This window comes from Toxotes jaculatrix, chromosome 16 (assembly GCF_017976425.1).
Source record: "Toxotes jaculatrix isolate fToxJac2 chromosome 16, fToxJac2.pri, whole genome shotgun sequence".
NCBI lineage: Eukaryota > Metazoa > Chordata > Actinopteri > Toxotidae > Toxotes > Toxotes jaculatrix.
In genome coordinates, this window is record NC_054409.1 from 23,651,537 (window position 1) to 23,666,288 (window position 14,752).

The window sequence follows — 14,752 nt, forward strand, 5'->3', positions numbered from 1 at the left end:
CTGCGCTTTTGTTGTGCTTTTATTTTGAAGAAAATGCTGTCCAATTTCAGTCTCACCCTCTCCAACTTCACAGACCTCTCCCTCGGTCCCGTCTTTGGAGTCCGCTGCGGCCACTTCCATGGTGGTGAGGTTGCAGTTTGCATTGCGCATGACAGAAATGACAGATGAGGTCGCTGTGAGAATTTATTCCAACATGAGGAGACCCTCACTGGTTCTGACTGACACTTCAACCACAGCTCAGCCAGGCTGAGGGTCTGCCTGTAACTCAACACCTACTTATTTAGCTTTTATAAGCAGTAAACAACACAATGTAACTGTAAACAAATGTAAGGACATTTTAAGTGTTTACTATTAATGTATTTAACTTGATCCCAAACTGCTGCATCATCATTGTTACCATATTTAACGATATATTTGTTTTGCAAAACGCTTATTAAGTGTTTATATGCTTTTAAAAATCATCCACAGGAGCGTTTACAGCTGTTTACACGTGTTCTAAACTCATGAAGCCCATAAATGTTGTATTGTTAAAAAAATACTGTGTTGACAAAGTGCAGGGATTCATCTTTTACTTATGTATGTAATATCAATTAGGAAAAGAAAACAGGCTTCACTATGATCACAAAGATAAGATTCATTTGCACACAAACAGTTGTGCTGCTTTTAGACTCCTGTAATTGTTTTACATAATCAAAGATAAAATTAAGTTAAACATATTAAAAGGAAATTTAATCATGAATCAGTTGTGGTAAAGAGTAAAATCCTCATGCTTCCTTTTTCAGTCGAGCGTCAGGACTCTCCTGTTCCTGTTTCACCTCGTTTGAACTGCGATCGGAAAAGAAACAGACTCGTGTTCACATCATTGACTCAAATCATCCACTGATCGTGAAAACGAGACGATTACAAAACTTTAGCACTCACCGCGTTCTTCAGCAAGTTTCCAGATTTGACGAAGATGTTGGATCTCCTTGAGGCCGGTTTGGTCTCAGTGTTGTTTTGAGGGGTCGTCTGAGGCTGAGCGGGTGTCTGAGGCTGGGAGAAGCTGGATGTGTGTGACGAGGGTTGTGACAGTGAATAAGACGAAGGTTTTAAGTAACTTTGAGCTGGGTTTGGTGTGAAAGGCTGAGCTGGGATGTAGGGCTGAGAGGGTGTGTAGGTTTGGGCCTGTGAGTAGGTGTTTGCTGGTGTGTAGGACTGAGGCAGGGAGAAGGACTGCGTCTGAGCCGGAGCGAATGGATTGGTTTGTGAAAAGCTCTGAGTGTGTAAGTAAGGCTGAGTTTGTGAAAAGGACTGAGGCAGTGGCGTGGAGTCGAGCAGAGTGGGCGGCGGCGGCGGCGGGAATTCGTCAGGTGCGTCCTCTGCGTCGGTGCCGGTCCCAGAGACGCCGAGATCATAGTGCCTCTTTCTCAGCTCCCCCAGGCGGACTCGCTCCTGCTCCAGCTGACTCTCCAGCTGCAGCACCTTCACCTGAGACATTCAGAGAGTGGAGCGTCCTCATCAGCTACAGACTCACGATCAACAGACAGTACAACATGACATGTATTCAGCCTCACCTGAGCTTCCATTTCCTCCTTTTTCAGCTTGATCAGAGACATGCCAGAGAAGTCCATCACACCTGTGGAGACATCAGAGTTAAAGCTGCTGTAATCACCTCGTGGTCCTGTGGACGGGAACGTTGGTCCAGACTGAAAAATCTCAGCATTCCCCTCAGGATGAACCGTAGAGGCTCTAAAAGGCTGACTCCCTTCTCTCACCTCGGTCAGAGATCTGCTGCTGCCCGTGTTTGGTGGAGGTGACGACCACGGCGGCCATGTCGTTTACATGTCGCGAGGCCTGCTGCAGCGTGTACAGCTTCTTGTTGTTACGATCGGCCTTCACCTGAAATCACAGTGAGTCACATCAGCACTTCGGCGTATTTTTAACCCAGCCCTGGTGCTGGTGTCTGTGCTGCTTTTATTTTGTCTTGTACCTTGGAGGCAGCAACCAGCTGAGCAGTGCTTGCAGCGATCTCATGTGAGCAGGCGATGAGCTCCTCGTACGTACCGCTTTCACCCACGACCCTGTCAGCCGAGTCTCTGACAGCAAACAGGCCGACACACAAACAATTTAAATTTCAGTGCGACTCTTACACAACAAATACTATCTGTGTTTGCGTTGATGGTTTTTGGTGCTTACAGCAGCTGTGTAGCGCCCCAGCCCACAGCCTTCGAGGCCGAGATGAGTCCTTCGGTCCAACGAGAGTTTTTGGCATAAAACTCAGTAACAGACGCCGCTCCCTGTGAAAAGAACAATTATAAATCCATGACTATGAGCAACACATGTCTTTCTGCTTCTCTCTTTACTGTAAGCCAGATTAAATTCATGGCTTTTTTCCCCCACAGTACAAAACATATGTGTATAAAACAAAATTTAAATATATCAGACATATCAACAGAATAAGATCAACCATGTGATCACATGAGAGCTGCTCCTAAAGGTTCCTCTTACACTTCACTGAGAACAGCAACAAGTTTTTTGATAAATGTGACTTATTGTTCAGGTCCAACAGAACGTTTTGACTCTTAAACTGACTCTTAGGTTTAATTCAGAAGATCTGAACTCACCCTGCCTCCTTCCACAATGTCTTTCTGTAAGTCAGTGGCAGCTGTCACCAGCATATGAACAGCCTGGAGAGGACAGAGCAGAGGAAACGAGACTGAACAAAAATGAAGTGAAAACAAATGAGAACGAAGTGAAAATGGATCATGAGATGAGAGAAACCCGTACCTTCATCAGGTCTGAGCAGGATCCCAGGATACTGTGAGGAAGCAGGAGGAAAAAATGACAGATTATAAATAAAACAGTGAAGCAGAGAGATTTAGAATATGCAGCATGTTTTCTTCTTACCTCTGATTGACCTCCAGCTTTATACCGGTGGTGTCTCTCTTTGCCTGATTCATTATTTCCTGTGAAATAAAGATTGAATCAGAAATGTTAAACTTCATTAGCTGCAGCCGTGTCCAGAGCGTGTCACGTCACGATGTGCGTGTCCTTACGTCCATTCGCAGCACGGCCTCCTCGATGGCCGTCGATGTAGCGACCATCTCTTTATCCACCATGCTCCCCAGCTCTTCTTTTAGCACATCCTGCCCTTTCGGACGCAAATCCTGAACAGGAAACGTACAGTCACGGGTCACATCAGAGCCAGAGCCACAAGGAATGAGAGGCAGACACAAAATCAGGTGAAGATTCGTTAGATGTAAATAATAAAAACAAATAGAAATAGATATGATGTGACAGAAATGATAATGATGCCCCCTGCTGCAGTGTTTTATGTTTACTCTGGTTGTTTACGTCTTTAAATGGAGTTTGGAGAGTTAGTTAAAGGCCTGGCCGTCTTTGCGTGACACTGCTGGCTTGGGATTGCCATGTAATTTTATTAAAAACATTCATGTTCCCCTGAGGATGAACTGTAATCACTTTAGCGATCCTCTAACTTTTCACCTCATCAGGTCAAAATTTTCATTTGTCCCGCACTTTGGTTTATTCCCATCAGAATTAATCTCAGAGCCTCGCAGAGCTGCTGACATGGCTGCAGACTCTGATGAAGGTGAATCCTGTCCCACCTGTCCCATGGCGAGGATGCGTTGGACGGTGTAGCGTATGGCGGACGGGTCTGCTCTCTGTAAACTGGCCTGAAGCTTCAGATCCTTCAGGAACTGGAGGCAGTGATTGGCACAGTCCCGGCAGCCGTCGGTTAACCCTGCAGGAGACGAAGAAACGGGAGGCGGGGTTCAGTGTTCAGTGTGTGTCAGGAACAGTTGCAGCGTGAATGTGCCGCTCTTACGGTCAGCCTGGTCGGTGGGAGCCGAGTGCGACGTCGCTGCTCCGTTGACTATCGTGTCGGCAGCGAGGTGAGAAAACTGTGTGACCGCTCTCAACAAACCACTGGCGTCTAAAAAGAACAGAGGAGAATCAGATACACTGATCATCTGAGGCGAACACACCGCATCTCCAGACCGGGAAGCTCGTACCATTCCTGTTCCCCAGGTAGACCAGGTGACTGTGCTGCATTTTGTCTATCGAACCCAGAGTGATCTCTGCTCGGTTCACCAGGTAATCTGAAAAACAGGGAGACCAGGTGAGAGAAACGCTTTGGCGACGTGGTAAAAGTAAGTGATAAAAGCGTTTCTACCAGGCGAGCTGATGCAGCGGAGGTGTATGGGGTCATCCAGTTTGGCCACAGCGTCCAGTATGATGCCCTCGGCCTCCACCACAGCACACTGCAGCAGACAGAACTGCTCCTCCTGCAGCTTGTGGGTCAGCTCGCCTTCACGACAGGCCTGTTCACAACACACACACACACACACACACATCAACCCATCAGTTACTAACAGCTGAAAGATTCACACCAGCTTCACTACACAGTCACAGACACAGCACAGCACCTGCTGCTGTAACTGGGCGTGCAAGCTTCCCAGCTCCATGCTGCTCCTCTGCCTCTCCTGCTCCAGGGAGCTGTGGTGGAGCTGAGCTTGTTGTCTGAGGGAGTTCAGCTCCGCTTCCTGCTCCCTCACCGACCGGAGCAGCACCTCCTTCTCCGCGTGCAGCCCTGCTAGCGTACTGGTCAGCTGGGTACCACTCTGAGGAACAAAACGAGTGTATGTGAATTACTGCTGATGCCTCGTCTCTTGAAGACTCGATGTGAGATGTAAGGAAAGTTAACTCGCACCATTTCCTTGCTCTGCAGGGCGCTGGTCGCACGTGCCAGTTCAGCTCGGGTAGAGTCCAGCTCTCGTCTCAGCCGGTCGATCTCTAACTTCTGCTCTGCGTTGATGGCGAGCTGTGAAACACAGACTGATATATTACTGATAATGTACAGCACTCAAGCAAAGAGCAGTAAAAGACAGTTACATGTGAAATCACTGCAGACATGATGCTGTTAGACAGACGTGACAGCGCTCTGTCTGACACGTCCTCCGTCTTCAGCCTGTACCTGCTGCTGTAGCTGAGCCCTCAGAGCCTCCAGCTCCCTGTTGTTCCTGTCTCTCTCCAGGTCCAGGGAGCTCTGCTGCTGCTGTGCCTGTTGCCTCACAGAGGACAGCTCTGCGTCCTTCTCTCTGGCCGACCGCAGCAGCACATCGCGCTCCGCCTGCAGAGCTGCCAGGCTGCCGCTCACCTGAGAGCCCTCCTGCAGGAAACCGCACGGAAACATGGGAGGTGAACAGAACAAGTCTGAGTAAGATGATTTAATAAGGAGAGCGACGAGCAGCAACTGTGAGAGCAAAACACATGAAGCTCAAGATGTTTATGCCAAGTGCAAAAAGTGAAATTCAGTCTCACCTTCCCTTTATTTTCCAGGGTGCCGCGGAGGAGGGCCAGCTCTGCTCTTTGCTCCAGCAGCTCTTTGTTCAGCCGCTCGGCCTCCAGCTGCTGCTGATTCATCTGATTGGGAGAGGAGTCACCGTCAGTTTTGGGCTGATGTGGATGAACAGGATGATTTTATCTGAACTGTCTGCGGTGGTTGGGGTCAGAGGTTAAAGGTCTCACCATGTTTCTTTTCTCCTGTTGGAGATTTTCCAGCTCACTTTCGAGCTGTGTCTTTGTTCTCAGCAAATCGTCCTGGTCTTGTTTCGTATTGGACAGCAGCTTCACTGTTTCTGCGTTCTGCGCCACGACACACAAACAACAACAACAAATGCACAACTTTGGACCAAACCTGTTTTCTGAAAGTGGTATTGATCTTCTCATCTAACTCAGATGTGGAGAAACGTATTTCCCAAAATGCTGAACAATCCCTTGAAGCGTGTGACAGAACCAGCAGCGACGGTGCAGTTTACCTTCTTCATTAGGTCGGCATGACTGGTCACCAGCTCTGCATGTCTCTCTTTGAGCTGAGTGAAACGACTTTCTGCTGCCTGAGCTCTACCTGTGCAGACACAACAGGAGGAAGAGGACGGTTCAGCAACATTCATGTGGCTCCGTCACCTGTACACAAAGCTGTACACTCACTGTCTGCCTCCTTAAATCCGATCTGTGCGCCGACGTTGGCGACATTCGTGCACCGTAGAGCCTCCACTTCCATCCGCAGGTGTTCGTTTTCCACCATCGCCATCTGTTTGTGGGTGCGCTGCTCCTCGACCTCCGCTTCCAAACGATTCACCTGAGCCTTTAACTCAGTTACGCACCTCTGAGCCTGAGCACGGGAGCAAAGAGACTGTGTATATATATATATGTCTTGACTGTGTCTCCGACCAACCCGTCCAGCACCAGGAGGCACAGCTTACCTCATTCTTGATGAGCTGTAGCTCTGGTTTGATCACCTCCAGCTCCCTCCTCAGACTCTCATTCTCTGTGTCTCTCTGCTCCAGTGAAGCATCAGGTGCTCCCATCTGGCTGAGCAAATAGTACTGACATGATAGAAACCTGAGAGTTAGCCACGATCAAAGACGTGGAAAACCATTAACATAGGTGAGGTCATCTTTGGACTTGCATGTCAGCACACCTGCGGCATCTGTGGCGCTTCCCTAAACTCCGGTTGCGGCTCCACCTCCTCCTCCTCCTGACGCTCCTCGTTGGGCATCACCACCACCGGCTTTTTATACTCAGCCAAGGCAGCGGCGCGGAGGAAGTTTGGAGGAGCCTGCAGGGTCATGATGAACACACGTACATGACTGAAAACCATGGCAACTGATTTACATACATGTGGAAAACTCTCAACCTGCTACTCACATCTGGGAGATCTGGGATCTGGATGACACTTTTGAAGAACTCCATTTCTCTGGCTCTGTCGAAGAACTGTGTGAGGCTGCAGACGAAAACACACATTCTTTAGTTTCACAGGTGAGAGCAGGTGTTCCTCCTCTGAGGCCGCTGGATTCAAAATATTCAGGTGGCAGGCTGAAAATTTTAATTCATTCATTCATTCACTAATAACCTACCTCATGAACAGATCACGGAACCGCTCTCGATGTCCAAGAAGAACATCCGGAGCGATGCCTGTAAAGCAGAGGACGCGACGAATTTAAGACTCGATCTGACGCGGTGAAGTTTGGCTGAATAAACACGTGTGTGTGTGTGTGTGTGTGTGTGTGTGTGTGTGTGTGTGTGTGTGTGTGTGTGTGTGTGTGTGTGTGTGTGTTTATCACTCACGGCTGTGAAGTTTGAACATCAGCCGGACAGAGAAGTGATAGAGGAAGCTGCAGTCCAGAATGAGGGGGATCAGAGGGGTCAGTCTGCACTGTCCAGCTGGAGTGGTGGACTTGGCGCTGTTGGCGTCCAACTGACGCAGAACTGCAGAAAACAGACACACAAAAGGAAAACATCAAAACCAAATCCTAACTCATTACAAACTGGTTACCAGTCACTGGTTACCAGTGCTTCAGAGAGGATCAGGCTGTGAAATGAACCTCCTGATGGACAAACCTGTCTCAGCCATCTTCAGCCCAGCATCCAAGTAATCCAGCAGCTCCTGTGTCATATCCAACCTACAACATATTAAAACTATTTAACCACACATTTAATGAAAAAACGCAGCAGCTCATACTGTGTCTGTGGGGTGAGACATCAGGGCTTACACTTTGGTCATGTCAGTTCCTGCTTCCTTCTCCAAGGTCTCATCACTGGCTTCCAGGTTTCCTGGAATCACCTTGTGCTGTGGAGGAAAGAGTTGTGTTTTGTTTTTTTAATCAAATTCAGTTTTTATCATTTTGAATTTGTTGCATATCATTATATATAAATCACAAAGTGTTACCTTCGTATGAAATTCCATTTTCAGGCAGAGGAATTTGGCTGACAAGGCGACAATGTGGCCATATCGATCATGCAAATTTCCCTGGAAAGAATAATCACAGATTCGATGAGATGATAAATTCATCAGTGGGTAAGTTAGTTTGGTCCTGAAGCCAAAGGCTCAGAGCTTTCACTCATTCATTTAAACCTTTTACACATGTACAAATCTAATTCATGTTTGTTGATCTGTGGCCACGTTCAGAGATTCTCAGTACACACATCCAGATTGAGGCACACTTTCACAGCTCTCCACACAATTTTCTAAATAACATTTCTACAATAATTCAGTGACAACATTCAAACTGAAGTACAGTGGCTACTCACCCAGAGAATCCCCATATCTTTCACACTGCGACAGTGTGTGTAAGAGTCTCTGACAGCCTGTGGGTGGGACAGAGACAGGGGAGATCACTCATCACTGACATGACGCAGAAATGTGGAAAGATGGAGGAGATGCTGAACTTGAACTCACGTTTTTGTGTCCGTCCCTGAGCACTTTGTGCAGCAGGTAACAGAACTTCCAGCTGATCATGGAGTTGCTGGACAGAGGAAGGTTCAGGGTGTAGGACCAGAAGGTGGTGGCTCCACCCTCCTTATGACTTCCCATGATGATATCTTCACAGCTGTCAAGGAAACTCCAAAACACTAAGGCACAAGGTGAACTGTGAAAAACATAATAGGAAATAGTAATAATAGGAGTCCTCTAACTTTTTTTTTTTTTTTTTTAAAGGATACTGCGCACATATTTCTCTTTGGGCGGTGTTTCGGCTGAGGTGAGAGTTTTGCTGATGCTCTGCAGCTGAAAGAAACAAGACAAACACTCATCAGGACACACGCTCGCGGAAATAGATAAGACTGCTTGATAAAAACAAAAAGATAAAGTTGGATTTACTCCAGACAAGAAGGCAAAGCCTCGTTTCCAACCAACTTTAAATTTACAGAAGTTATCAATGTTTCAGGTCACTTAAAAAAAAGAAAAGAAAAAACAAGAATACGTTTTTTTCTTTTCTTTTTTAACTTGGCATCAAATCATCTGGTCATTTCCCAAATTAAACGCTCCCCGTGAACAGATAAACTATAAAACCATCAACAGAATCTGGACAAACAAAATAACTTGATCCGAATCTAAAACGATTTATTTTGCCCTGTTCAATGAAAGATTCCTCACCTGTTGTTTTCCAAACTGTTCCTTCTCCGCAGCCAAAGCTTTTTCCGTCTTATTGTCACTTTTGTTCTTTGTTTTACTCATTTTAGTGACTTTAGTTCACACGAACAACAGCTCAGATGTATGGATCCACGCTGGTCCCGCTCCGGGTTTCAGCTCCTCACCTGTGCCTCGTTATAACTTCAGGTGCGTCAGACGCGCCGCGCGCATGTCAACGTAATGTATTTCTTTCTTTTCTTTTTTCCAAACAAAGGTGACTAACAGATGAAGCCGTTTCTCTTGTGCGTAAAATCGCTCCGACCTCAGATTAAATGCGTAAAAGCGCACGCTGAAAAAAACCTCAAAGATCAGTGAAGCGTTTATTAAAAACTGTCAATCAGTAAAATTCCACGGACGTGAAGTCTGCTTATAAATATTTTATCAAAAGTAGAAACTTACAAAGTGAAAAAAAAAAACTTTTAACAGCTATCGACACTTCCACTGAGTCACCAGGCAAATCTGCAGGCAGTGAAACTGGAAAGACAATACAAGGACACAACACTCAACGGCCCTGTAGGACTGGTTTCACGTCTCACCCGCTCCACACAATACAGCCTTTAAAAAAAATACACAGTACTTATGTAAATCTCTGCTGCTCTCACAGGAAGTGATGCACATGTAGAAAATATACAGAGATCCACGAGCACTAAATTAAAACAAGATTAAAAATATTTTGTCAGTTAAGTACTGACATATTTTTATCACTTCTTCTTCTCCCTGAGAGACAGTTGAGCCTCTGCCTGTGAGCATACAGGTTCAGATTGAGTCTATCTGATGTGATAATACTGATGTTTGAATCTGACCCTGGTTTCTTGTGGTGTCACTTTGGTAAATACTGAAGTTAACCTCTGAAAAGAGAAGCTGTTCTTCAGTCAGGGTCGAGCCGTCCACGTGGCTGGCTGGCACCGAGTCGTACGCAGGCTTTGGGTGGAGTTTCACTGGCCTGTTGGTAAAAAGAAAAAAAAAATAAAGCTATTATGTCTGTTTAACACACCCAAACTAAAAGGTGGAGCAGTTAAACCGAACATTTCACACCCTTGTTGTTTGGAATACAAAAGGAGAGAGAGGACAAAAGAGGTCGAGAGGCCCAACACCATGATGACACTTCTCTACCTTGTGTGCCGGGCTGGTTGGGTGGTGGTGTGTCTGGCACTTATGGGAGTAAAGGGGCTCAGTGGTCCCACAGCTCACAGTCGGGCCACTGCTGTGTGATGAGCTGTGGGGTCTGAAGCTGCTGTGCCTGGATTCATCCAGCAGCTGCTGCAGGAAACAGCTGGACAGGAGATCCTCACCCTGGTAAAGGAAGGCGCTCGATCATCAGCTGTCAACAGGAACAGATCAACACCCGGGGAAATATGCATATTCACAGGTTTGCTGAGATTAGATGAGAAGATTGATGCCACACCCATGCCTGTCTGTTAGCTTAGCTTAGCATTAACACTTGTCTGATGCATCGACTGAACTGTTCTTAATCTGAGGCACCGTTTCACTTTGTCTCACATCTGTCAGCTGCGGTGAGAAGACTCCCAGGCTGTCGCCAGGAGCCCGCAGACCGGCTCCTGGTGACGTGGTGGAGTCATGAACGGGTCCTGGGTTCTTCACTCTGATCGATGGAGGCGACCGGCTGTCCACACAGTTACACGTTAACTCCTCCTGGCTGCTGGGACACAAAGACACACAACAGCTCATGAATGATCTCTGGTGTTTAAGATCCAATAAGATTCAACCCCTGGAGACTGTGAATACTAAAATATTAATTACATAAACTGTGATATATTTTACTTTGCCTCATGCATTTTCTGGTTCTGTTACTGGTGCACACTGTTCACCTGCTCAGTAACCCCTGACTGCTTTTCTCCCTCAGGGTTTCACGGGCACTTGCCAGGTTTAACTGCAGCAGCTGCAGGTCGTTCCGCTGATTCTCACACACCTGGAACACAAACAATATATTCTCATTAGAAACTCTGTATCTAACACTTAATGGGCAGGTTCGCCTTTTTTTTCCAAAGCTGTCTTAAAACAAAAATCACATGCGTGGCTGAAGCTTTATTGAAATTTGATTAAAAACAAACGAGGTGCAGCTGTGAGAGGGAGAGGGGTCTCCACACACACTCCCTTCTCCCATGTTGTTAGATCCAAACATACACTTCTGACCTGTGGTGTGACTCTTACTAATCACTGTGACACACAAGCAAGTGAGTTTTATATGATGGCTGAGATCTGCCGGTCGCCTCACATCACATTTGACTGGTTACAATGAACGTGAACACACCTGAGCTCATGGTGAGAGAAGAGAAGGTGAGTTTGATGTAAAATGCTAAAAAGATATTTAGACACAAATTTGACAGAAACTGTTAATAAACAGTATTTTTTTTTTAATTTCACTTTAAAAACACTAACTGTAATGTAATTAACGAATGTGATGATATACTGTGCAGCTTTATCAGGAACTGGACATGACAGTGACCCAGAGCCACACACAGGTGAAGAAACTGCAGGAACACTCTCAGGTATGCTGCCAAACCAGAAACACGCCTCTGACGACGACAACAGTGTGAGGAGGAATGAGGAAAGACGTATTTCCAAAGCTGTGATCTAACGACTGACGAGGCGTTTCACTGTGGTTTTTTTTTTTTGGATTCAGGGTAGTTTTCGGTCATTCTTTGATCCCGTACCTGTCGCAGGCAGCGGAGTTCAGACATGCTGCGTTCCTGTTTGGAGCGAGCCAGTTCCAGCAGCTCGTCCTTCCAGCTGTCGCCCTCCCCTGGTGTAAAAGATCAGATGCTGCACTTAACTCAGCAGGAATGATTGTGTCTGAGGCTGGGAGGTGTCAGACACCAGCTACTGCACAGATCAGAATCAAGACAAGTCGACTGCAGAGATAAGAAGGGAGCACGCTCACTGTTCACCCACAACAAGCAGTTTGAAGACGCCATCTTGGGTTAAGGGAATTTAGAATGAGTATTTTTCACCATTTTATAGCATATTTAAAATTATTTATAAATTAATATAAGAAAATGAACAGATTAAAGATAATAAAAGAATCCTTAATTAAAATGAAAGTTTAGCTGTTTTACATAGAACTTTATTTAACCAGCAAAGGGAAACTAACAGTAGATGGATCTGATGTGATGTGGTGTAACGTACCTGACAAAGCCAGGTCTCTGCGGAGCAGCTGGAGCTCCTGTTTGAGCCGGATGATCTCCTCTCTCTGAGTGCTGCTCTGAGTTATCTGCTGCTGCAGCTCCTCTGCAACCACCACACCACACAGAGGAGAATAAAAAACGTGGTGCTGAAACGGTTTGTCACTTAAAGAATTAATCAACCAACAGAATATCAGGCAACTATCGATCAAAACAAAAATTCCAAACATTTCCTAATTCCATTCGTCATAGGGGGAGACATAACCCTGCCTATTTTCTCACCTGTGCACACCTGGCCGTGTGTTTACTGGAGAGAAGGTTTCCTACAGTTATAAAAATCATCAGAATTAGCCAACCTGCTTCCAACGTCAGGAACCTGTGGGGCAGGGAGTTTAGCTGCTGTTGGATGATTGAACAAGAACTTCGTGTCCTGTAGCTGCTGTGTGGACGTGGAGTTATAATCTCGTACCTTTAAGGAGTGTGACGTTGTGTCTTGCTTCTCTGTAACGCCGTTTATTTTCCTCTAACTCTCTCAGGATCTTGGTTTCGTGTGAGCGACTCTCCGCCAACGACGTCTCCAGGACTCGTAGGCGTCCTGTGAGGTCCAGTATTTGACTAGAAGCCTCAGTCACATCTTTATCCTTTTGGAAAAAAAAAAAAACAAAAACATGCAGACACAACTTAACTTAATGATTATTAAAATCTGCAGGTGACAAAAAAAATCTATTTTACACAAGTTACAAAGAAATAACTGTTTGACACAGTAGTAGTGCACCTTGAGTTTGAGCATGGAACTCAGTTCTTCCTCCCTGACCTGCAGAGAGCCGACTTGAGTGGACAGAGACGTGAGCGCGGAGCTGAGGATCTGGTTCTTCTCCTAAAAGACACCAGAGGCACTGAAACCTAAAGGCAGAGGTACTAAGTCCTGTGTTACAAGACAAATTAATGCAACACACACACACAATCACAAGCCAACATTTCCAGAGTTACACAAAATTCAGTCACTGTTTTGATCTTTTTAACTATGACGAGAATCTGGTTGATCAAAAACACCAGCACTATATATATATATATATATATATATATATATATACCAGGAATATTCTTCTGCCTTATTTGCACATTTGAGGTGAGAATGTGAACGTGCACTAATGTCGCTCTGGTACCTCAAAGTCTTGACACCTTTGGCTGATGTGCTGCTGTTTCTGTTCAAGCTCACTGAGCTGCTGTCGAGCTGCGCTGAGCTCCCTCTGAACCTCCTCCTCCCTGGTTTCCACCACCCACACACGCTTCGTCAGGACTCGGATCACCTCATTACGCTTCTGCAACTCGTCTGTACAAAAAACAAACAGAATAATCACTGTCATATTTGTATATGACACGAAGGCAGCCGAACACATGTTTAATAAATCCTGGATTAAACAGTCAGAGTTGATAAATGAACAAACTACAGATAAAGGGACTAGTTGACTGACAAATTCTGATTTCTGGTTTCTGTCTTCTCACCATCCAAACGGGTACACCTCTGCTCCAGGGTGAGTAACCTCTGCCGGTCTTGCTCCCAGGCGTGAAACTGCTTATGATGGGAAGCAGCCATGCTGTTCAGCTCCCTGTCCCTGTCCTTCAGCTCAGCCATCAGCAGCTGGAGCTCCCTCCTCTGCCTCTGGATGGTGGAGCCGCTCAGGTCATTCACAGCAAACTGTGCAAAACACACAGAGGCACACGAAGAGACAGCGTCACCATAACATTTTTAGCAAAATTTCACTGGTTCCAGCTTCTAAAATGTGAAAATGTGCTGGTTTCTTTAGGCTTTTTATCTCACCTCAGTGTCCAGACAGCTGCGGGGACAGGGGGTGTCTGCTGGGACGGGATGGGTCCTCTCTGCCATCTTGAAGCTAGTTAGCGCAGAGTTTTGACTAACATCCAGCTGAATCCACCATTTTCCTGAAACTTGCCATTATAAACACTCAGTTGCCAGATGTACAGTTCAACAGCCTCCAACATGATCACACAGGTGAATCAACAGGTGCCAACAGAAACTGAGCAGTATAACCTTCATGAGGATTTACTGCAGGACTGGACAGGACAGTGTACACATCACAGACAATGCACTGCTATGCTATGAAACATCACTGTACAGGTGGACAGCGCCGACATGAAATAAACTCATGTCACTGACCTGTTTAATCTGAGAGCTGTGCCGGAGCTCAGCTGAAGTTTCTGAAACAAAGACAGAGCGAGTTGTTTGATGGTTGAAACCTCGACTTTTACATTTTAAAATAAAGCGCTTTGATGGAATCGTTGCTGGTGAAAACAATGGGGGTGTTCAGCTGTGAATCTTTACCATGTGAAAAGGGGAAACAGGGCGATGCTTTTCCACAAGCTCTTCCATCGCCACACGCTGTTGTATAATGTCTTTATCAACACACGCAAAATGTCGTTTTAATCATCATTAGTTAGATATAAACTCTCTACTAACGCTGAAACGGCTAGTTCATGTTAGCTTCTCGGAAAGTTGAGCCAACTTTTCGAACGTAAATGGCTGAAGTAGGAAAACAGGGATCGGACAATAACCCCGGCGGAAGTGCCCGTTGTTGTTTTTTTTAAACTGAATTCACAAAATAAATGTTGTAAC

The 14,752-nt window shown here is 46.0% G+C and overlaps 2 protein-coding genes across 5 annotated transcripts; both read right to left on the minus strand.

Annotated features, from left to right (window-relative positions):
* Positions 1 to 76: 76 nt before the first annotated feature.
* Positions 77 to 9,821, minus strand: LOC121195291 (huntingtin-interacting protein 1-related protein-like). The gene is made up of 33 exons (XM_041058657.1): positions 8,939 to 9,821; positions 8,506 to 8,569; positions 8,243 to 8,385; positions 8,095 to 8,151; positions 7,733 to 7,813; positions 7,557 to 7,633; positions 7,405 to 7,466; positions 7,132 to 7,272; positions 6,921 to 6,978; positions 6,712 to 6,787; positions 6,485 to 6,622; positions 6,267 to 6,389; positions 5,992 to 6,175; positions 5,820 to 5,908; positions 5,530 to 5,646; positions 5,323 to 5,424; positions 4,976 to 5,170; positions 4,712 to 4,822; positions 4,428 to 4,622; positions 4,175 to 4,322; positions 4,014 to 4,100; positions 3,827 to 3,934; positions 3,606 to 3,742; positions 3,036 to 3,146; positions 2,887 to 2,945; positions 2,767 to 2,797; positions 2,604 to 2,666; positions 2,176 to 2,276; positions 1,970 to 2,075; positions 1,755 to 1,878; positions 1,554 to 1,615; positions 922 to 1,467; positions 77 to 825 (listed from the first exon to the last, which is right to left on the minus strand). Exons 1-33 carry the CDS (start codon positions 9,017 to 9,019, stop codon positions 790 to 792), a joined length of 3,813 nt encoding a protein of 1,270 aa, XP_040914591.1. The 5' UTR covers positions 9,020 to 9,821; the 3' UTR covers positions 77 to 789.
* On the minus strand, positions 9,282 to 14,738 carry ccdc62 (coiled-coil domain containing 62). Of its 4 annotated transcripts, none has more exons than XM_041058663.1 (13): positions 14,462 to 14,737; positions 14,297 to 14,337; positions 13,940 to 14,061; positions 13,624 to 13,816; positions 13,284 to 13,450; positions 12,893 to 12,994; positions 12,587 to 12,758; positions 12,122 to 12,223; positions 11,650 to 11,738; positions 10,804 to 10,904; positions 10,475 to 10,634; positions 10,088 to 10,267; positions 9,282 to 9,917 (listed from the first exon to the last, which is right to left on the minus strand). In XM_041058663.1, the coding sequence occupies exons 3-13, from the start codon at positions 14,003 to 14,005 to the stop codon at positions 9,843 to 9,845; spliced, it is 1,407 nt and encodes a 468-aa protein (XP_040914597.1). In that variant the 5' UTR covers positions 14,006 to 14,061; positions 14,297 to 14,337; positions 14,462 to 14,737; the 3' UTR covers positions 9,282 to 9,842. The 4 variants fall into 4 exon arrangements, with proteins under 4 accessions (XP_040914597.1, XP_040914596.1, XP_040914598.1 ...); XM_041058662.1 differs by having other exon boundaries at positions 13,940 to 14,067; XM_041058664.1 differs by having other exon boundaries at positions 10,475 to 10,631; positions 13,940 to 14,067; positions 14,462 to 14,735.
* Between the last annotated feature and the right edge of the window lie 14 nt (positions 14,739 to 14,752).

Excerpts from the sequence above, each read along its gene's own strand:
- LOC121195291 (XM_041058657.1), bottom strand. The coding sequence starts at position 9,019 with ATGAGTAAAACAAAGAACAAAAGTGACAATAAGACGGAAAAAGCTTTG. Across the intron at positions 2,798-2,886 it reads AAGCTGGAGGTCAATCAGAG|TATCCTGGGATCCTGCTCAG; the intron begins GTAAGAAGAAAA and ends GCTTCCTCACAG. Across the intron at positions 2,076-2,175 it reads TGGGGCGCTACACAGCTGCT|AGACTCGGCTGACAGGGTCG; the intron begins GTAAGCACCAAA and ends GTTTGCTGTCAG.
- ccdc62 (XM_041058663.1), bottom strand. The coding sequence starts at position 14,005 with ATGGCAGAGAGGACCCATCCCGTCCCAGCAGACACCCCCTGTCCCCGC. Across the intron at positions 12,995-13,283 it reads AAAGGTGTCAAGACTTTGAG|GAGAAGAACCAGATCCTCAG; the intron begins GTACCAGAGCGA and ends GGTGTCTTTTAG. Across the intron at positions 10,268-10,474 it reads TCTCACCGCAGCTGACAGAT|GGTGAGGATCTCCTGTCCAG; the intron begins GTGAGACAAAGT and ends TTCCTTTACCAG.